Source organism: Salvelinus namaycush, chromosome 21, assembly GCF_016432855.1.
Source record: "Salvelinus namaycush isolate Seneca chromosome 21, SaNama_1.0, whole genome shotgun sequence".
Taxonomy (NCBI): Eukaryota; Metazoa; Chordata; class Actinopteri; order Salmoniformes; family Salmonidae; genus Salvelinus; species Salvelinus namaycush.
Window position 1 is genome coordinate 14,195,471 of NC_052327.1, and position 22,562 is coordinate 14,218,032.

A 22,562-nucleotide genomic window follows, 5' to 3' on the forward strand; every position below is an offset into this window, starting at 1 on the left:
TTGAGAAGCATATTGAATCATTTCTGCCCTCCGAATTCATATTCATTATATAAATAGGCCCATGTGCACCTTCACCAGATGAACCGCAGTGTGTCAGCTAAAGCGATTTAATTCATGAATGCATAAAAAAAACAACGTCAGCCTTTAAATGCTATATTATCCAAATGTTTAAAGTGCGTGTGGGCGACGGAGAGAATGCATTTGACTGTTAGCGCTTTCAGGAGGAACGGAAAATTGCTTGTCAATTCATAAACCATGTGCCATCGAAAATCTCTTCCCAACTATTTTGCAATCTATATGGCTCTCGGCCAATAATTACATTAAGAGTATTGGAGGATTCTAAATGAATATCTAAGCTACATTTTTCGTTAGGCCAAATCTGGAAAATGACATGCGCAAGAGACGGTGGTAATATTTTTCCTTTTAGGGACTATACTACATGGCATCCAGGTCAGGATAACCAAAACATATCTTTATTAAAGAATGTTGGTACTTATTATTTTGATCCAAAGCCATGAATGAATGAGTCACTCAGCTTTATGTAGGCGCCGAGGCTATATGACTGCGCCATCAACTTGATTATTTAGCAGACATCACTTGCTTATATTTATATTCAGTCAACCCATATATCTTAAGAATATCATGGAATATAATTGAACATGATCATTTCTCTTAGAATAGAAACCTGTGTAACAACAGTTTTAGTAAGTAATATGCTACAGTCCAGTTACAGCTTCTTCTGACCCCAAAAATAAGTGTATTTTTCAGGGGGTGCGCGTGCAGGACAGAGGAATACCAATTCTTACACTATTGTTCTAAATTCAATCACCTTCATCCTCATCATTCAGTTTATTAAAATGAAATGTTGAAGTCATGCACAAGTATCAGTTTCTATTTGGTTGACGTCACCCGTTCGTTGTCAGTTAGAGACACATTAGGACTTGGGACCCAAAAGCATCATCAGTGCTCTAACTCCCCCTTGTGGTGGTCTGGAGCACTGAAGCAGTGACGCAGGGTACCGTACTCAACCACAAATGACCTCGAAGTCTCAAAACTTCTAATTGAGGAACCACTGAATAAGAGCATTGATAGGAATACTCATCCTTACGCGATGGAATGATTCCAGTAGACACAGACAGGTTTGGTCCTCTCCTCTGTCTCCAGTAGTCTGTATTCCAGGGTGATGGGTTGTGCAAGAGGAATGGTGAAGGGTACCCTCTCACTGTAAACCACCGTGCTCACAATTGGGGTGTTGATGACGGGCCGGTTGGGGAGTCTGAACACACACATTCACACACACACACACACACACACAGGCGACATGTTTGTTTACATTGACTGTCGTCATCCAAAATACATTCTTATCGAGAATGACTAACCGTAAGGTTCTGGTTACAACTGTGAGGCAGGACAACAGCATTAAAAACATCTACCACAATGAAAACTAGTCCAAAACAAAGGACACACAGTAACACCCCCCCCCCCCCCCCCTCCCTTTTGTACACTGCTGCTACTCACTGTGTATTATCTATGCATAGTCACTTCACCCCTACCTACATGTACAAATTACCTCAACTAACCCCCGCACAATGACTCGGTACCGGTACCCCCTGTATATAGCTTCATTATTGTTATTCTTATTGTGTTACTTTTTATTATAACTTTTTTACTTTAGTCTACTCGGTAAATATTTTCTTAACTCTTCTTGAACTGCACTGTTGGTTAAGGGCTTGCAACTAAGCCTTTCACGGTAAGGTCTGCACTTGTTGTTTTTGGCGCATGTGACAAATTTGATTTTGTCAAATTTGTGACAAGTTTGATTTGATTTGACTAACAGCACTAAAAGCATGATAGAATTGAACCTCCCTGTACACACACAACTGCATTAACGCACACACATTCTACACAAGGGAACTGTCAAGGAAAGAACAGTTGTTTATATGTGTATGGCGAAGTGCATCGCATGTTGTATACACGGCACTGTGTAAGATCTTTGATTTATACATTAGACAGCATAGGTTAAAGACAACCAACTTGTTTTATGACTGAGGAGGAAATGTAAGAAGTACCTTAGGCTTCTCCGATCAATGTCGTAGTTTTCAGGCAGGAGCTGTCCCAGGGTCCTATAGATGATCACCACGGCAACAGGGAGAGGGCCTGGGACCTCAGCGTGACGCTTCTTCTTGGCAGACGCCTGGTGACCGACAGTGGACGATTCAGTGGACTCAGTCTGGACAGGAGCGGCGTCTGTTGCTGTTGCTATGGGGTCGTCTGTGGCTGTTGCGTCTCTGGCTGGTGCTGTGGAGACTGCTGTAAGGATATTATGACAATAAATTAATGAATGAATGAAATCAATCAATCACACACACACACATAAAAAACACTACCAGACTGGTTGAAGAACTTGACAAACGGTTGACGCAGTACAACAGCTCAGACTTAATTCATGGACTATTACGTTATGAAGGCTGCATAGCGAACCACGAAGTGTCCATGCCATATCCACTCCTTCAAGCCTACCTTCAACCTCCACTGGCTGCTCGTGCTGTGTTGTGAACTCTGGGAAGCGGACGGAGGACTCCATCTCTTTTGGATAGGCCTGGATCTCTTGGAAACGCGGGATGTTTGTCTGTTCTGGATTGGACGGGTCCAAGTAATCCGCAGAAACAACTGTGAGCACACAGAGAGAGGGAGAATGGTTGTTAATTATGCTTGTCACACACCAGAGGTATTGGTGGTACAGTAGGCTATTTTAGGTTATGAAACATTACTTTGCATGAATTAGTCATGCAAATCAGGTTACTGCAAGAAGATAATTGTGTCGTTGCACTGCAGGTGGACTCACTCATGTTTTCCGTGACAACAGTGAAGGGTTTCAGGTAGGTCTTCCTCATGTTTTGGGCCAGGGTTTGGGCGTACTCCTCAAAGCTATGCAGAAGTAGGGCCGTACCATCTTCGAAACGCTGGATCTGCTCCCAGTGCCCCTTGTTAGCAGGGTCCAGGATGGCACTGCCCGCTCGGACCATGTTCTAGAATATTGACACACATTAGTCATCCACCTACGGCATATCTATACTATGCAATACTCTGCATTCACCAATGTCACACCGTGCCATACCGATTAGTATGGTATCATTCCAGCATACATCAGCAACAAACAGAATCCATAATCTGTATCATATATCCCAAATGAAGCATGTGAAATCAATGCCAACAGAACAGAGTGAAAGGACGAAAGAAAACAAAAGAAGGAAAGGCGAGCTGCCCTATAAAGGAAGGGGGGGTCACTGTACAGACATCATCTCATAACATCACCTGTGCAATCTGGCCCCACGCCCAACCACCCCTGGGGAACTACTACTCCCAAGTCACCCATTGGGCCAATCACTCAATAAGCTCCACTCTGATTGGTCCTTGACCCCCTAAACCGTTCCAGCTGCACCTTCTGGTATCTAACACACCCTAATGCGCTGGGGCTGGTGCCAAGAATGCACACAGTTAGCCGTTAGCGTCCAGCATGGGCATGGCCTTAATAAAGCTCATAGAGAACATGCTAATCATTGCACTGTATTACTTCCACATAATAGGCTCCGGATCACATTCCCTATAGGGGGAGAAATATCCAACTGGGAAAACAGACTCTTAGGAAACCGGTACCAGCTATAAGCAGGATTTGGGGAAACTATAAGTTACTTAAAGCTAACAGGATCCTTAAGCAGTTGAGCTATGTTACCGAACAATGTGGGTCATTCTTTCAACTCTGAGCGAGTCTCCGAAACTGTGGTGTGAGAGGAAATTAGGGTGGATGTATGATCGAGAGCTTGAGGGTATGTCAGGGTATATTTCTATGAGTTCATATTCTATGAGTTCCTGATGTCAACAAAAAGAGTTGGGTTGCTGAGGCCAAAGGATTGCTAATCCTGTCTACCTTCTTATTTCACCTCCAACATCATTTTGAGAGTTGAGGAAGTGCACTACATGGCACTTACGTATTCAACACTAGTTGAAGCATGTTTCTAGCGGCCCACCTCATGGAAGTGGACGTCTCTTGTGGCGGCCATGTCGAAGCCCAGCTGCTGGCTCTCGTACTGCAGCAGGCGGGTCAGGACGCTGTAGGCCGTCTTCACGTCGTTGCCCTGGAGGGCCGCTGTGCGGTTGGTGGCGCTCCGCAGCATGCTGGCCATGCCCTTTGACCTCTCTCCGTCCATCCTGGAGCTGTTGAGATGCAGCTCCTCGTCCTGAAGGTGAGAGGTCAGGGAGACGTCAGACAGGTGTCTCGATGGTAAAGGAGGGTTTTAATCTCAATGGGACTTCCTGGTTTGAATAAAAGGTTAAACCAAGACATACCTCTTTTTTCAGCTGAGAGAAGGTGAGAGAGGTGCAATTGAAGAGATCGGGAGGCAGCCAGCCATTCTCGTCGCTGCAGTGGCGGATGGCCGTGCCTAATGGGGAGGAGCGAGGGTGAGACAGGGATGGAGGGGAGGAGAAAGAAAGGGGGGGAGAGAAGGGTAAGGAAGAGGACCGATCGTGAAGATTCTCTGTTGACCTCTTGCCTCTCGACTGACACGGTGAGGAAATCAACAACAACAACAACAACAGTATAAACATTATAAAGTCTGGGAAAATTCCAGTGAAGTCTATGTAATTCCAATACATTTTTCACATTCTGAAAAGGCTTGTTGTGCTTACCAGTGGATCCCCTGGGACACTTCATTGCAGCGGGTTGTCCAAACTGGGTCGTTGGCCACCAGATCCCTGCATCAAAGGCTTTGGGACAGCCCTCATACACAACTAGTGAAAAGAGAACAACCAAGCAGAAACTATCTTAGATCAGAAATTGAATGAATGAGTTAGTGAGATGCTACGAGAGCTTCCAGGTCATAGATTGCCTTACCCACGCACCCGCTGGAGGTGACCTCAGCGAAGGGGTTGTCACAACGGTTGCACTGGCGCCCGATCACGCCCGTCCTGCACTGACACTGGCCCGTGTGGGGGTGGCAGGAGCGTGACATGGCGCCAAGCTGGAAACACTCGCACGGGTAGCAGGTGTCCCTTCCCCCGGGCCGGTAGTAGTTATCCTGAGGGCAGGAGAGAGCATAAACTAAGCATACAACTCAGGAGGAAATGGAGATAGCTAGCCAACATGCCCAAATTGGACTTTGACAGAAGGGACTAAGTATGGTAAATACTTTTCAGTACCTTACAGTGACACTCCCCAGTGGTCTTGTTGCAGTCTCGGTAGAACCCTTTGCTGACATCACAGTTACATGGGCCACAGATAGGGTTCCCCCACCAGCCGCGAGCACAAGGTAGGTTGGCTCTGGAGAACAACAGAACAAGGTGTTATTCCCCTTGAACCCAGCTTATCATAGCAAGTAAGGATGGATGAATGGAAACCGTGAGCAAATCACAAGGGACTTGGAATGCTAAGCCAATGCCAAAACTACTATAAAGCTGTTTGACACCAACCAATACCAAAGCCAAGGGGCAACAATTAACAGAACCAGATTACTGCAGATGTTGATGGAAGGTGCTGAGTGGTACAGTAGAGGTTAAGTGGAGTTACTGCGGTAAGCTTGGAAACTATGTAAATCGCTTCAAGAACATGGCACAGACATCAGAACCAGCACCAATTCAAGGCGAGTTAAAAAAAGGAAACTAAAAAGCACCCCCAAACAAAAAAACGAAACTGGCCTTAGATCAGTTTCTAGGGATCTCAGTACTCACTTGTTCTGGCAGTACTGCCCGTAGGAATTGTGGCCACACTGGCAACCGTAGCCGTGGGGGGAGCTGGGCTGGTGGACGCAGGTGGACACATGCTGACAGGGGTTCATGAGACACGCGTCCACACAGTCACTCCCGAAGTATCCTGGGGGGGGGGACATGAATAGGTACATTTCCTGATGAAAATGTGTATGCTTGCTTCAGCTTTCTAAAGGTATATTTTAATGGTAGTGACAAGGGTCTTGTCCGGGGGGGGGGGGGGGGGGGGGGGCTTACCGGGGTGGCACACACAGGTGTGTGAGCTCCAGTTGTCGGTGCAGCGGCTGTGCTCGGGGCAGGAGCTAGCGGTGCAGGGGTTAGCCACCTTACAACCCTCCTCCACCCGGATCTTCTGACCCTGACGCATGTTAATATTAGCCAGGTTGGTGGAAGTCTCGCCCATCCGCACGCCCTGGCAACGCAGGAGAGGGAAGGACCATCAGTCTTGTATTGTCGTAGAATGATTTTGCTTTCCAAAAATGAGTATATCATAGACAAATGGTGTGAGGCTCACCTGCATGCAGCCCTTGAGTCCGTTCTGGACCATCCCATCCTTCTTCATCAGGCCCCCCACAAACAGACTCCTCAGCCTCAGGCCTGGCAGCTCATTGCCTATCTCCACTGACCTCTGTAAAAGGCACCCACACATAAAACACTATTACAGAGACCATGTGTATTGTGTATCATATTACACTTGATAATACACACATTAAATTCACAAACAAGTACAGAACAGAAAACTACACACAAATACAGTGCTGCCAATCAGTCAGCGAGTACCTGGAACATGCCGTAGTTTAGTGACACCAGGGCCATGTATTTGATGTCCTTCCCGTCTTTGATACTCTTCAGCTCCACCAGGATGTGGTGCCACTCCCCGTCGTTCACCCTGACCTGAGGGAAGTCCAGCAGGGCCACCCGCTTCACCCCCAGGAACACCTGGAAACGCACGTGTTTGCCGCTGATCTGGAGTCAGGGAGAGAGGGAGATGTTGGGGGGGGCAGATGGAAGGCAAAGAACCGAGAGAGAGAGAGACAGGATGGCAGGAGAGAAAATCGGGGGAGAAAAGAGAGAGCGAGAACACGATGTTTAGTAATTTAACACCAGAATATTAGCGTAACTTTATTATGGCATTAGCTCTGCCTTTTACTTTGATAACATGGAGGCACTGTATGGACTCTGTACTGCTCCACTCCACTCACCAGGATGTGTATCTTGGAGAAGTCTCCAGCGTTGGCCTGCAGCAGGGTGCCAGAGCTCTGCCTGGTCCTGAACATCAGACCCATGTACCAGGGCACGGCGATGGTTACCTCTGGCTCGCGCCACCACACCAGGGCTTGGCCGTCAAAGTGCTGAGGGGATGGCATGACTGGAGGAAGGGAAACAGATAGGGAGACTTCAGTTGGAGAACCAAATAGATTAAGAGGAAAACAAGTACAATTTTACTTCATCACAAAACGACGTTGATAATACCACATGAGAGGCTAGATTGACTAGGCCCGTTCTAGGCCTTGTTCCAAAAATCTGGGTAAACCCTGACCACAAAGCCATTGTAACATATCCAGGGGCTATCATTACCATACAGGTAGCTATTCTGTGTGTTTGGTCTTGTAGAGGATGAGCTCAGAAGTAAACGCTGTGGATAGAGTCTGTACTTGTTTATTGCTTCCCCTACAACCACAGCCGAGCCTTCTACAGGAAATGGTGATTAATACTTGTGCGTGTGTGTGCTTAAATGGGGATTAATATGGGTGTGATTCACATTCATGCTATTGTTCATTACACATACTGTACATACACGCAAATCATAAGTATCAGTCTCATAAGAACACAGATTTAGGTGGGATTGAGAAACACGCAACACTCAGTAATTAGCTGTATTTTATAGCCTGAGACATATGGAGACAAACCCGCCAGGTCATGGGTTGCAACAGTGTTTACACCCACTGTGCCCTTTTTGAGGTACTTCTATGAATTAGGTCAAACGAAGCTTTCCGAAAACATAAAGCCATCAGAGATGTGATTTCCTTTTCCTGATAACATGATTTGCGTCAGAAAAGTGGAAAGCATTGGCTCACAGTGTGCCTTACAGTCTGACCACGGCGCTCTCGTCGCGTGTGCGAGCGCTGCAAAAATAAATGTATACATACATGTTATTCAATCGTTGCACCCACAGTGCTCGCTCGTGTCTGCGTAGCCAGGCGCTAAAATAGAACTGTACCACTGCACCATATGCTTCTGGGTAATAATCAGTTCACCAATGAGATGTGGTGTGGCCCTGGACCAAGTGTAAATACAGTAATTTTGAAATGCATCCTTCCTTCCTTCCGTCCTTGTTTCCTTGAGGATAGGTATGACTTCTATCAATCAGGCCAATTGAGATCTGTGATTACCTCAAGCCGGCCGGGACAGAAGGATGCAGTATTCCAACAGGGCCAGGGTTAGGGTCAGTGTGTGTGTGGAATGTAGGAATGTCGAGATTGACAGGAAACTTGGCCACATTGACCTCTACTGTCTGTTTCCTCACCGCTAGCCTTGTGGAGCGTGGCTGCGACATTTCATTTTGAACTCAATTAATTTTGAGACACACAGTAAAACACATACTCACAGGGCACATGCATACACACACGTACAGGGAATCCCCCCTAAAATATACCCAATACACGCACTTTTCCTAAAATCCTTTACCTTGTTCACAGTTCTTCCCTCCGTAGCCTAGGGGACAGTCACAGGAGTACGTGCTCCACTTGTTCACACACATTCCTCCGTTCAGACACACACTTTTAGTGCAGAAGTCCTTCTTCGCTGTGCACCCTGAATACAGGCATATAATAATCAGAGGCATCAATAGAGACAAAAATAGAAAAAAAGATGTTAAAATATCAATATTATATCATATATGTGAGTATTAGCACAGACCTGCGGCCGTGCCGTTGTTGGCCACATAACTGGCCATATCCACAGTCTTGCTGTCTATGGTCAGGTCTCTCATGCAGCCCACAAAGTCTCGGTTCCGGACAGGGAAATCCTCCGGCAGGTTGGGAACGCCACCCAGGAGTAGGGGACCGGTGAGGTCCAGGGACCTAGAGATGGACAACATAGAACAAACATCCCCTGCGTATGATTCTGGATCGAGAGTCAAGGACATTGGGTATGAGCATGATTTGAGTGACATTGCAGTGCACCAGCCACACTAGAATATTGAAATGAACATTCCACACAAAACCAAAGGCAGAGAGAGAGGCTGGTCAAGCCACTTACAACTACTTAACCCTTGCATTAAAAGCTTTACTGTTTAGTGTGACCTATGCTGGCGTAACTGACACTCAACACAAGTTGTGAAAAATGCACCACAGGCATATAATAAACTGCTCTCTATTGTGAAGTCTTGTGATATACAAACTTGTCCAAAGCAGGGTACAGACTTACATTTGAATAAAAAACAGATTTAGATATGAGGATTTGCATAAGAATAAATATGTTTTTAAACAAAATACTTATACTGATGTAGGTTTTATGTCTGCTGTATAGGAAGATGTAACACGGAAAAACAAATGGCAATTGCTGTCACAACTTTCTACTTGCAGTGCATGATGGGTGAATAGCTAAGCTTGGCTTGACAGGTGGCTGGATACACCCTTTGAGACTGCACTCACTTCTTCTGTCCTGTCTGCATGCCCTGGGCGGCACAAGAGTAATTCCCGATCTGGCCACCAAAGCGAATCGCCATGGCGATGTCGCAGTCGTCCACGGCAACGACTGCCACCTTCTCATCTGATGGTCCGTGAGGAAAGCCAAGGCGACCAATGTTGGGCTGGAAAGAGAAGGGAGGTCACATGACATTTAAGGTGACAGCAGCTACTAAACTAAGGCACGAATATCCAGTCAGAAAATGTGGGCTTTCAGCCATACAATTGAGGTACCATACGGCAGCGTAGCCTAGTGGTTAGAACAGTGGACTTGTAACCGAAAGGCTGCAAGATCGAATCCCCGAGCTGAAAAAGTAAATATCTGTCGTTCAGCCCCTGAACACGGCCTAGGAACAACCCACTGTTCCTAGGTCGTCATTGAAAATAAGATTTTGTTCTTAACTGACTTGCCTAGTTAAATAGAGGTAAAATACTATATGTACTGGAAGGTGAATAGCTTCTCGATGTATAAAGAAGGAGGTCATAGTTTGACAGACTGACCTTTTGATTCATGTGCATCACGGAGGCACACAGGTTTCTTATTTATTTTAAGCGCATGACTGTGGATAGCAGACCTGTGGGCTCAAACCCAGTGTGAAGAGGATGCTATCGCTCAGTGAAACTGATGTAGCATTGATTGTCTGAGCCTAATTGAATTATGGGAGCGGGACCCTGGTGGGTGAAGAGATACCATAGACTGAGAACGGCATTTCGTGTCAAACCCTCCCCCGGGGCCACAGTTTCCACCAAGCGGCAATAACAATTGTAGATATTGTCAGCAACTGTCAGTGTTAAACCCACTGCAACTCATCTCACGGCTCTGCCCTTTTATAAGCTATTAACACCACATTCACATTTTCCACCTAGTTGTCCCCAAACGGCTTCACGTTCGGTGACCTTCTTTCCCCTCACTGTGGATCTGTGCAGATAAGGTATCTGTATGGGGTCGATTCCGACTTAGGAATTTATGCCTTTCCTACGCACGTTATTACTACACACTTCTCAGTATTTGGTATTCAGACTGACCTATTCAGTCACGTAAAGTGCTCTGAATGTGTGGCTATATTCAATCGCTGAAACCCTCCCACTTGCTGGCCAACAGGTTTTCTCATTGAGCTTTCATTCAATAGGGTTTTCAGTACATTTATCTTAAGCCATCCATTAAAAACCTCTTCAGGATCAGTGGGTCCCCCATGGGACGGTTGAGCTAACGTAGGCTAATGCGATTAGCATGAGGTTGTTAGTAGCAAGAAAATAAACTTCAGTTTATTTAGTAAATACTTTCTTAACACTTATTTTTTCTTAAAACTGCATTGTTGGTTAAGGGCTTGTGAGTAAGCATTTCACTGTTGTATTCGGCACATGTGACAAATACAATTTTCCTTGATGTTGGATTTTTAATTGATTTAACTAGGCAAGTCAGTTAAGAACAAATTCTTATTTTCAATGACGGCCTAGTAACAGTGGGTTAACTGCCTGTTCAGGGGCAGAACAACAGATTTGTACCTTATCAGCTCGGGGATTTGAACTTGCAACCTTTCTGGTTACTAGTCCAACGCTCTAACCACTAGGCTACCCTGCCGCCACAATGATGATTAGTGTACATGGAATTATAATAACGAGAATAGCGTTCAATAGTAAGCTATACCCTCGTCTGTTGACTGCACTAACCATGGAACTGTGTGATGACACGGCCAAGTATTGAGCCATGCATCAGGTTCAAACTGTTATGGCTTGGTCTGCGCTCCGCACCATAGCGATATTATCAACTGTTACTAATGATCCTCAGCCACAACCACACGGCTGTGACGGCATTTACAGAGGAAGCAAATGAAGGTCAACTAAACAATGTAATGCAATGGAATGATAATGTAAGCTATGCCAACTGAAGGAAACGAACAGTAAATTGGCAGTTGAATATGTGTGGTTATTAGGCCTACTGACGGTCGATACTGATAGTGGCTAATATTTAACATGATAGAAATAGGAAACAGAGAAAGTGGGGGTAGCTTATAATTAAGACATTCAAGAATGCCCATCCCTGCAAGTTAAAAGGCTGTACAATATAAATTCTGCATAATGGCACTGCGTTTCATAAACTTTACTGTGGGAAAGTTGAAATGCTCAGTTTGCTGCCATATGACTGGTTTCACATTTGTCTCCAGCGATTATAAGGTAAAATAGATCTAAAAAAGTGTAATGTATATTTACAATTCTAATTATCCAAACGGATATTAATTTAACTAGTTCTTATCAAGTTGTACGTTACAGTGCATGAAGAACGATGTTATTCCTATCGGGAATTTGTTTTTGCGCATTTGTAGACACAACACCACACATTCATTTATTCCATCTCCACCTCAAACTAATAGCGGGTGAATAGCATGCTATTCCCATGCTTAAATTCAAGTTCAGAATATGCGTAGAGAGAAAAGTGCATAAAAAGGGAATTACATTATTTTACGCCAGCTTAACTCGGGTCAGAATTGGCTCCTATGTGAATACATCTGTATGAGTGTGTATCTGTCATTGTGTGCATAGGTGTTTGAATGTGTGAGTCTGGACCTTTGATCTCCTTCCTGTGGGGATGTGATAGTGCAGGGAGGATGACCAGTGGATGCCACTGCAGGTGTGACAACAGGAAGAGGTACAATATGGTGGGAGCAGAGATAGTGGAACAAACCATTTCTGTATGGACCTCGATTTGTGCACGGGTGCATTGTCATGCAAAGGGCCTTCCCCGAATTGTTGCCACAAAGTTGGAACCAACAGAATCGTCTAGAATGTCATTGTATGCTGTAGCGTTAAGATTTCCCTTCACTGGAACTAAGGGGCCCGAACCATGAGAAACAGCCACAGACCATTATTCCTCCTCTACCAAACTTTACAGTTGGCACCATGCATTGGGGCAGGTAGCGTTTTCCTGGCATCCGCCAAACCCAGATTCGTCCGTTGGACTGCCAGATGGTAAAGCGTGATTCATAACTCCAGAGAACCCGTTTCCACTGCTCCAAAGAGCAATGGACGCGAGCTTTACACCACTCCAGCCGACGCTTGGTATTGCTTGTGTGCGGCTGCTCGGCTTCCGATGAACAGTTTTTGTGCTGACATTGCTTCCAGAGGCAGTTTGGAACTTGGAAGTGAGTGTTGCAACTGAGGACAGATGATTTTTATGCGCTACGCGCTTCAGCACTCTGCGGTCTCGTTCTGTGAGCTTGTGTGGCCTACCACTTCACAGGTGAGCCTTTGTTGCTCCTAGACGTTTCCACTTCAATAACAGCAGTTACAGTTGACTGGGGCAGCTCTAGCAGGGCAGAAATTTGATGAACTGACTTGTTGGAAAGGTGGCCTCCTATGACAGTGCCACGTAGAAAGTTACTGAGCTCTTCAGGAAGGCCATTCTACCTCCAATGTTTGTCTATGGAGATTGCATGTCTTTGTGCTCGATTTTATAGATCTGTCAGCAATTGATGTGGCTGATATAGCAAATCTACTTATTTGAAGGGGTATACACATACTTTTGTATATAGTGTGTAGAAAAACTACCAAAAGAGTATTACGAGATACTCCTTGATATTGCCATATTTAGGCCGTATTCTATTCACATTATGCCACCACATGTCACGACTTCCGCCCCGAAGTAGGTCCCTCTCCTAGTTCGGGCGGCGTTCGGCGGTCGACGTCACCGGCCTTCTAGCCATCGCCGATCCACCTTTCATTTTCCATTGGTTTTGTCTCGTCTTCCCTCACACCTGGTTTTAATTCCATGTTGTGTATTTAACCCTCTGTTCCCCCCATGTCCTTGTCCGGAATTGTTTCTTGTAGTGCTTGTATACGTTATGCTGGTAGATACCGGGTTTTGTTTGACCCATTCATTGATTGTTCTGTTGACGGTGGTTTTTATGTTTATTAAACGACACCGTTGTAAATCAGTTTTCGCTGTCCTGTGCCTGACTTCTCTGCCGCCAGTACGCACCCCGTTACACCATATCAAGGTCAACAACAGGAACACAGTGACACTTGTTCCCCTCTCTTTTCCACACATTCTGAACACTCGTAAATCCACAGAGATAATTCAAGTGTGTTCCAAGTTCCTGTTCTCTAGGAAAGCCAAAGTCCAAAACAAATATTTTAGCATGTCTTCTCCAAAATGTGTCAAATGAGGTGAATAAGGACATTCCAAACCGTGTGTGTATGTACATGTGTGCGTGTGTCTGCATATGTGCGCTCATGTGTGTGCTGGTAATGCAGATGGTGCATGCCAAGGCTGTGAAGCCCAGGATGAACTAGACAAAACAACTAGCTGCTATATTCCTCTCTAGTACTAAGAGTGACAGGGTAAGTCAAGGTTAACTTACCACAGCTGCGGGCAATTGTAATTTGATACAACATATGAAGTTCACAAACTATGACACCTATGAGAATAAGGGGCAGTGCAATCAGACATTAGACAAAGTATATGTTTAGATTTCCTCTCCGTGAACACCAACACTGGTTATACTTGTTGGGGTACTTGACTTATTACATGATTGCACAACCTTTGACCCTGGCAAAGGGGAGGTGGTGGCCTGCAACATGGAGGTCAAGAAACCATGTCCTGGTTTCTTGTGTAAGGCATTCCAGAGCCCTCTGGCTCTAGGTACATCATGCCCTCTCTCTACATAACCCCAGGCCTGGCTTTACCTGGCCTCTCTCTCACCAACCCTCCCTGATTATCTGATCCCAGACTCTATTGCTCATCTCCCCATGCCACAAGCCACAAGCCAATCGGAATGTATTCAGACCCCTTGACTTTTTCCACATTCTGTTACGTTACAGCCTTATTATAATTGATTAAAAAAACATTTTCCTCATCAATCTACACACAATACCCTATAATGACAAAGCAAAAACAGGTTTTTATGAATGGTTGCAAATGTATTAACAATAAAAAACTGAAATAAGTATTCAGACCCTTTACTAAGTACTTTGTTGAAGCACCTTTGGCAGCGATTACAGCCTCGAGTCTTCTTGGGTATGACGCTACAAGCTTTGCACACTTGTATTTGGGGAGTTTCTCCCATTCTTCTCTGCAGATCCTCTTAAACTCTGTCAGGTTGGATGGGGAGCGTCACTGCACAGCTATTTTCAGGTCTCTCCAGAGATGTTCGATCGGGTTCAAGTCTGGGCTCTGGCTGGGCCACTCAAGGACATTCAGAGACTTGTCCCGAAGCCACTCCTGCGTTGTCTTGGCTGTGTGCTTAGGGTCGTTGTCCTGTTGGAAGGTGAACCTTTGCCCCAGTCTGAGGTCCTGAGCGCTCTGGAGCAGGTTTTCATCAAGGATCTCTCTGTACTTTGCTCCATTCATTATTTTCTCGATCCTAACTACTTTCCCAGTCCCTGCCACTGAAAAACATTCCCACAGCATGATGCTACCACCACCATGTTTCACCGTAGGGATGGTGCCAGGTTTCCTCCAGACGTGACCTTGGCATTCAATCTTGGTTTCATCAGACCAGAGAATATTGTTTCTCATGGTCTGAGAGTCCTGGCCACTCTACCATAAAGGCCTGATTGGTGGAGTGCTGCAGAGGGCTGTCCTTCTGAAAGGTTCTCCCATCTCCACAGAGGAACTCTGGAGCTCTGTCAGATGAACCATCAAGTTCTTGGTCACCTCCCTGACCAAGGCCCTTCTCTTCCGATTGCTTAGTTTGGCCGGGCGGTCAGTTCTAGGAAGAGTGTTGGTGGTTCCAAACTTCTTCCATTTAAGAATGATGGAGGCCACTGTGTTCTTGGGACATTCAATGCTGCAGAAATGTTTTGGTACCCTTCCCCAGATCTGTGCCTAGACACAAACCTGTCTTGGAGCTCTACAGACAATTCCTTTGACCTCATGGCTTGGTTTTTGCTCTGACATGCACTGTCAAATCAAAATCAAATCAAATCAAATGTTATTGGTCACATACAAATGGTTAGCAGATGTTATTGCGAGTGTAGCGAAATGCTTGTGCTTCTAGTATCCAACAGTGCAGCAATATCTAACAAGTAATATCTAACAATTAAACTGTGGGACCTTATATAGACAGGTGTGTGCCTTTCCAAATGATGTCCAATCAATTGAATTTACCACAGGTGGACTCCAATTAAGTTTTAGAAACATCTCAAGGATGATGACTGGAAACAGGATGCACCTGAGCTCAGTTTCGAGTCTCATAGCAAAGGGTCTGAATACTTATGTAAATAAGGTATGTATTTTTATGTTTGTATACATTTGCTATAATTTCTAAAAAACTGTTTTCTCTTTGTCATCATGGGGTATTGTGTGTAGATTGATGAGGGGAAAATAATTAATCCATTTTAGAATAAGGCTGTAACGTAACAAAATGTGTAAAAACTGAAGGGGTCTGAATACTTTCTGAATGCACTGTATGTGGAGAGGAAGGGGGGTTGGAGATAGAGCAAATATTTCAAGTTCTGCAGGATAGTCACAATGAAAACTCTGAATCAAGGTACTCAATGGAAGTTTCAAACCAAACCACATTTAGTCCTCTTTCCCGATCAATGATGATATTTCAAAATCCTACGGGGGACAAAATCAGTTCTAGCAGTAGATTGACCCAGCCAGGACTTGGTGGTGTATGACAGAGTAAATAGATGATGGCTGGTGTCGTAGTGGGACCCCAAGCCATTAATTGTCAGCAGGAGAATGACCCCACAGGGGAGGACCGGACAGTGTTTATGTGGCTCCACGGGGGGTGAATATGAATTGAGGAGAGGGGTAAAGTACTCCCTCAGCTGCCCTTCATTGTCACAGGATAACACAGAAAGAAACCAGGCTAGGGGGGAAGGGTATTAATTAATAACTACAATACATCAATTCACACCCAAACAACCTCTTATCTGGTAGTTATCTACAGACTGCTCTAGTTAGGCTAGTTTAACTTCTGCTTCGAACATTGAGCCATTTGTTTGTAGAAAGACATTCGGATATATCTGTAAAGTTGATTGAAACCCCTATTGAGATACTGTGCCACAGGGTTTGCCTAGGGTCAGGCTCATGCTCATACAGATACAGTATGTGCAGTGCATTCGGAAAGTATTCAGACCACTTCCCTTTTCCCACATTTTGTTACGTTACAGCCTTATTCTAAAATGTATTAAATCATTTCCCCCCCTCATCAATCTATACACAATACCCCATAATGACAAAGTGAAAACAGTTTTTTAAATATTTTTTCTAATTTATATTAAAAAAAACGAAAGAACTTATTTACGTAAGTATTCAGACCCTTTGCTATGAGACTCAAAAAAATTGAGCTCAGGTGCTTTCTGTCTCCAATGATCATCCTTGAGATGTTTCGACAACTTGATTGTAGTCCACCTGTGTTTAATTCAATTGATTGGACATGATTTGGAAAGGCACACACCTGTCTATATAAGGTCCCACAGTTGACAGTGCATGTCAGAGCAAAAACCAAGCCATGAGGTCGAAGGAATTGTCTGTAGAGCTCCGAGACAGGACTGTGTCGAAACACAGATCTGTGGAAGGGTACCAAAAATGTTTTGCAGCATTGAAGGTCCCCAAGAACAGAGTGGCCTCCGTCATTCTTAAATGGAAGAAGTTTGGAACCACCAAGTCTTTCGCTTGAGGAACAAGCAAATACATGTAGTACCCAGAAACAAATAAAAATTGTTTTGCGTTGGGGTCAACCCATTTTATGTCAGTTTATGTGTATAAGGATAAAATAATGGATGTATTCACCAAAATTTTGAAATCCTTTTCCCCTGATGAATTAATTCAAAATGTTGGTGAAAAACATCCATTATCACCTCCCTTGGTCAGGGAGGTGACCAAGAACCCGATGGTCACTGTCAGAGCTCCAGAGTTCCTCTGTGTAGATGGGAGAACCTTCCAGAAGGACAACCATCTCTGCAGCATTCCACCAATCAGGCCTTTATGGTAGTGGCCAGACGGAAGCCACTCCTCAGTAAAAGGCACATGACAGCCCACTTGGAGTTTACCAAAAGGCACCTAATGGACTCTTAGACCATGAAAATATTCAGCAAGATTCTCTGCTGATGAAACCAAAATGTAACTCTTTGGCTTGATTGCCAAGGTCACGTCTGGAGGAAACCTGGCACCATCCCTACGGTGAAACATGGTGGTGGCAGCATCGATTCCCGATTCCCACTGGGGGCCAGTACAAAAAAAAGTATGAATGTATGTACTTGTAAGTCGCTCTGGATAAGAGCGTCTGCTAAATGACTTAAATGTAAATGTAAAATGCTGTGGGGATGTTTTTCAGCTGCAGGGACTGGGAGACTAGTCAGGATCAAGGGAAAGGCGAACTGAGCAAAGTACAGAGAGATCCTTGATGAAAACCTGCTCCAGAGCGCTCAGGACCTCAGACTGGAACGAAGGTTCATCATCCAACAGGACAACAACCCTAAGCACACAGCCAAGAAAACGCAGGAGTGGGACACGTTTCTGAATGTCCTTGAGTGGCCCAGCCAGAGCCTGGACCTGAACCTGATCGAACATCTCTGGAGAAACCTGAAAAAAGCTATGCAGCGACGCTCCCCATCCAACCTGGCAGAGCTTGAGAGGATATGCATAGAAGAATGGGAGAAACTCCCCAAATACAGGTGTGCCAAGCTTGTAGCGTTGTACCCGAGGCTGTAATTGCTGCCAAAGGTGCTTCAACATAGTACAGAGTAAACGGTCTGAATACTTATGTAAATGTCATATTTCCGTTGTTTATTTGTAACAATTGCGCAAACATTTATAAAGACCTGTTTTTCCTTTGTCATTATGGGGTATTGTGTGTAGATTCATCAAAAATGATTTAATCCATTTTAGAATAAGGCTGTAACGTAACAAGTAGGGGTACCCTAGTGCATTCTCACATAACTGTGTTGTTTTCAAAAGCTGTCACTAGGGTGGGCATTCTAGTTTCTTTATTTCTATGTTTTCTATTTCTTTGTGTTTGGCCAGGTGTGGTTCTCAATCAGAGGCAGCTGTCTATCGTTGTCTCTGATTGAGAACCATACTTAGGTAGCCCTTTTTTCCACCTGTCTTTGTGGGAAATTGACTTTGTTTATGGCACATAGCCTTTAGCTTCACGGTTTGTTTTGTAGTGTTTACTGTTTTGTTCGGCGTCTTTTTCAAATAAAAGGAAAATGTACGCTCACCACGTTGCACCTTGGTCCAGTTCTTTTCACGGCCGTGACAAAAGCTAACCAAAGCTTAAAAGTTTCTGAAAAATAACTCATATATCTTTCAAGGGACAGGTCTCTCAGTGGGCGACCACAATAATTTCCATAACCATAAACATAAAAATCCCTGCATAGAAGGCCCTGGGTCCAGAAATAGTTATATGTTGAGATTTTCCTGTTTAGTTACACAGGCCTAAACCAGATTGTCTTTCAAAACAATAGTACAATGCTCAAATAGAATCTCAATAATCCCTTCTCTTGTCTTTGTGAATACGACGGCCTCAATTTAACTCTTCCCTGAGCTTCAAAACGCCCCAAACAAAGACTAGTGTGTCTGTTCCCATGACAATCCTTTAAAAATCTGAACTCTGTATGGAGTTGGGGGGGTGGGGGGATAGTATGGGTTCCCTACTTGAATGACCTTTGACCTGTTAGATTGAGGCCTGTAGGCTTATGAGGGCACTTCATTTGGGTTCATAATATCCTTATCCTACTGGTGCCCTAGTATCCTACTGGTTCCCAAACTATTGACCCCTCCCTAACTCTCTCCCCCACCCCAACCCACCACACGCCTCATCACTTACCCTTCGGACAGGGACATGCATCATTCTATTACATTCTGAAGAGAGGCTCCACATATCCAGGAAGCGTGCTTACCTTGTTGTAGTAGTGTAGCTGTACTCTATGCCACTGGCCATCACTGACCCCACCTAGGACAAAGGGGGATACTGTGGTTTTGACTTCTCCTACAGGGAAGGAAATAGGATATAGGAAACAGGAAAGTGTTTAATCGACATGGAATCCACTCCAACTGAGTTTGGCCATTTTCATAGATACTTCCTCTCAGGATGTTCACTCTATCTCACTTCTCATTCTTTCTTTAAAGTCACAAACCTGAGTCTGTGTTTTACAAAATGGCAGCCCTGTCACTTGGTTTGGTATAAAGCTGAGCGATTGAGCTGGGGAAGACTAAGAAAAACACAACCTTTTGGACCTCTGAGGAGGTCTTTCAATATCGATGCTACTCATCCAGAACACAATTATAGTTTAATGGTTACTGATTGTTTTTTTAGGATAATACCTCCATGGCATGAATTCCCTGCCAAACTCAACACACTAACACTAGGTGAACTGCATGATCACTGTTTAACCTCAATTTTCCCAGGTATTTGAGGGTTGGCTGCATAAACTTTGACCCCTCCCTCAGCTGGTTAGAACCTCCCTGTTAATGAGATTTTGTATTTCACAGAGAGGGGGGTAGGAGAGAGAAGTGAAGCGAAGAGAAGCAAAGGGAACAGAGGAAATTGAAGTCTGGGCCATCTCTTCTCTGAACCCTTTATGTGCTCACCTGCTGAGAAGGTGAGCTGGATTTGTTCCTCGATGATCTCTAAGGCGATGAAGTCGTGCTTCTCGTTGAACCGTCCGTTATAAAGTAGCAGGACATTCCTCTCTCTGGTGGCAAACCTGCAAGTCATACAGAACCAAAGGTCACTTTGATTGTACAGCACAGTATATTATCAGCAGATAAAGGCTATGAAGAGGAGGGGAACATGCACAGGAGAGCTATTTAATGGAGCCATTTAATTAGTCCACAAAGTGTGGTTATATCTCTTGAGGTAACGCGAGAACAATATCAGTTGTGTGCGGGGAGGGGGGAGACATTGAGAGACAAATTAACCGAGGAAATGAGGGACAATAAGAGAGAAAAAGGGAAAATGGAAAGAATAATCATATTGGACGATGGACAATGAGAGGAGCAAAAGGGATTTGGAAAATGACGTAGGGAAGGAGGACTGGTGTGGACAGACATAGAACCAGGGCTAGTACTAGGAGCCATGCCGCTGTGTGTCATTAACCCTGTGGCACTTAGCGGGTATGGGCACAGGAGTCAGAAGCCACATGGCACAGGGCATCGTGACAGGAAACCATGATCAACAAAGCCAAAGGTCACTCTGGCTCCATGCATCCCTTCCTGTTTTTACCTTTGCCAGGGAACGTGAGCTGGACGCTAGAAAGAGATGTTTCACTGCAGCCTTTACATATCCCACATCACCCCAGGCAGGGCAGCAGGCGCAATCAAACTCTCAAAGGATTTGAAAGAAAATGTATACTCTTTGAACCCAGATCCGCATCTAACCACTGGATCAAACGGCTTGCTCTTCCTTCGCGATACAGAACGCAAATGTCATGGCTGACGTAGCAGCCCTGTGATTCAGCACTTCTGTGATTTAAGGTTCAGACGTGCCTAAACATGTCCTGTTGGTGAGACAAAGACGAAGGGGCGCTGCTTATTTGTATCGCCATGGATACAGCCATTACTGCTTATTACAAAGGTGTTGTATATGTATCCAGACATGGCGTGAGATGTGTATCATTTGGGTGTGGATAGATGGCTCAGTACTCTGTCAAAAAAAAACTACAGGTGAGAGAACCAGAGGAAGACACAAATGTACACCCACCAGAAAAAGCCACTCGTACACACGTTGTTATACAGTCGTTATAAGATACATAGGTGTACTCACATGAAGGACACTGTGAAGTGGAACCTCTGTCGTAGCCCTCTGAACGTGATGAAGGACAGGCCGGGGAAGCTGCGGGTGCTCATTTCACAGTAAGGCTTCTGGTACTCCCCCGGGGGGCACTGGCACACGAACCCCCCCACCAGGAGATCCACACACCTGGCCCCGTTCTGACACACCCCCGGGATGCATCGGCCAGAGCGGGAGTTCACCTCACAATGCTCACCTGTAGGAAGGGAAGAACAGTACCGGTGGGCAGAAATATCTGCTGGGTATATCCTCTAGAGAGGAAAAAACTGTCTGGAGAAAGACAAAAGTTGGGGTAGGTGTGAAAGCAGTTACACATGTTCTCCTTTAAATCCTCCATTCAGGCTTTTATGTTATGAAGTGTCCAGGACGAAGCCCCCCAAGTATGTTTTTTGTGAACAAGCTGAAACCAGGCAGGTTCACAGGGGACGTAATCCATCTCACATGTTCAAATCCATTACCACACAACATACAAGCTAGTCTGCATGGACAGAGAGAGGGCAGCGGAGGCTCAACCCCCCTTCACAAGCATGTCAAAACACTGTGTATTGTAACAGCTATGCTCTGTGACCCACACTGACACTGGCTCTTCCACTGGAAGCAAACGGCTTGTGGCATAATGACAACAGGACAATGGAGTGTCTTTGGCCCAAGCAGCAGGCCACCTCGGTGGTCTGTAAGACACCTGTCACGACCCACCAGCCATCCACCCTGATACAGTCCTGTCTCGTTAACTAGACCTGAGATGTGTTCCGGTGATGACAGCTTTCAAATGGACGCTGATGTCAGGAGTGATTTTAACTCAGGGGTGCTTTCCCTAACAGCTTGGGGTGACCATTAAGGGTCACATACTGAGCAGAAAGAAAGCTGTCAATTAAAAAATAAGGAAAGGATGATGTATGGTTACATAATGTATTGCATAATCAGGCTTTTATATTGACGAGACAGAGAAGATAGACAGGAAGACTAGAGAAATGTCTGTGGAAAGTGTGGTGGGATTATATCACCCTTTAAGAGCCAACATACATATTATGAAAGAGATGCACGAAGGAGTCAAGAGATGATTTTCCCACTGGTCAAAAGGAATGTGCCACGATCATATCTATGTCCAGCTCATAGTGTGGGGTATTGTGTGTCGCAAAAATGACACTGACAAGATCTGGATAAAGAGAACACCTATGATTTACAGCGCAAGGAATTCCAGCGGGTAATGACCCAACTGCAAGACAGATAATCTCCGGTTTGGAGGGAATTACGAGGGATCTTTTTCCCGAAAGTGTGAGAAACCTGAGACAGGTACTGTCAGGTCAACCATCATCACCTCCATTATGACTTGAGACTACCTGGAGCTGGTCAAGAGCCTTCAAAG

The 22,562-nt window shown here is 45.0% G+C and overlaps 1 protein-coding gene across 1 annotated transcript in view; it reads right to left on the reverse strand.

Annotated features, from left to right (window-relative positions):
* The window catches only part of LOC120066576 (cadherin EGF LAG seven-pass G-type receptor 1-like), a 76,729-nt gene that overhangs the window by 6,682 nt on the left and 47,485 nt on the right, over nt 1-22,562 (reverse strand). The window contains exons 3-22 of the mRNA XM_039018002.1: nt 21,170-21,392; nt 19,996-20,111; nt 19,305-19,393; nt 9,420-9,577; nt 8,683-8,846; nt 8,452-8,577; nt 6,966-7,132; nt 6,544-6,729; nt 6,278-6,391; nt 6,001-6,175; nt 5,728-5,869; nt 5,200-5,320; nt 4,895-5,078; nt 4,690-4,791; nt 4,348-4,442; nt 4,029-4,238; nt 2,846-3,029; nt 2,521-2,670; nt 2,070-2,310; nt 1,109-1,276 (exon numbers count right to left, since the gene is read on the reverse strand). Coding sequence (XP_038873930.1) covers nt 1,109-1,276; nt 2,070-2,310; nt 2,521-2,670; nt 2,846-3,029; nt 4,029-4,238; nt 4,348-4,442; nt 4,690-4,791; nt 4,895-5,078; nt 5,200-5,320; nt 5,728-5,869; nt 6,001-6,175; nt 6,278-6,391; nt 6,544-6,729; nt 6,966-7,132; nt 8,452-8,577; nt 8,683-8,846; nt 9,420-9,577; nt 19,305-19,393; nt 19,996-20,111; nt 21,170-21,392 — 3,115 coding nt within the window. The remainder of the gene's footprint in view (nt 1-1,108; nt 1,277-2,069; nt 2,311-2,520; nt 2,671-2,845; nt 3,030-4,028; nt 4,239-4,347; nt 4,443-4,689; nt 4,792-4,894; nt 5,079-5,199; nt 5,321-5,727; nt 5,870-6,000; nt 6,176-6,277; nt 6,392-6,543; nt 6,730-6,965; nt 7,133-8,451; nt 8,578-8,682; nt 8,847-9,419; nt 9,578-19,304; nt 19,394-19,995; nt 20,112-21,169; nt 21,393-22,562) is intronic.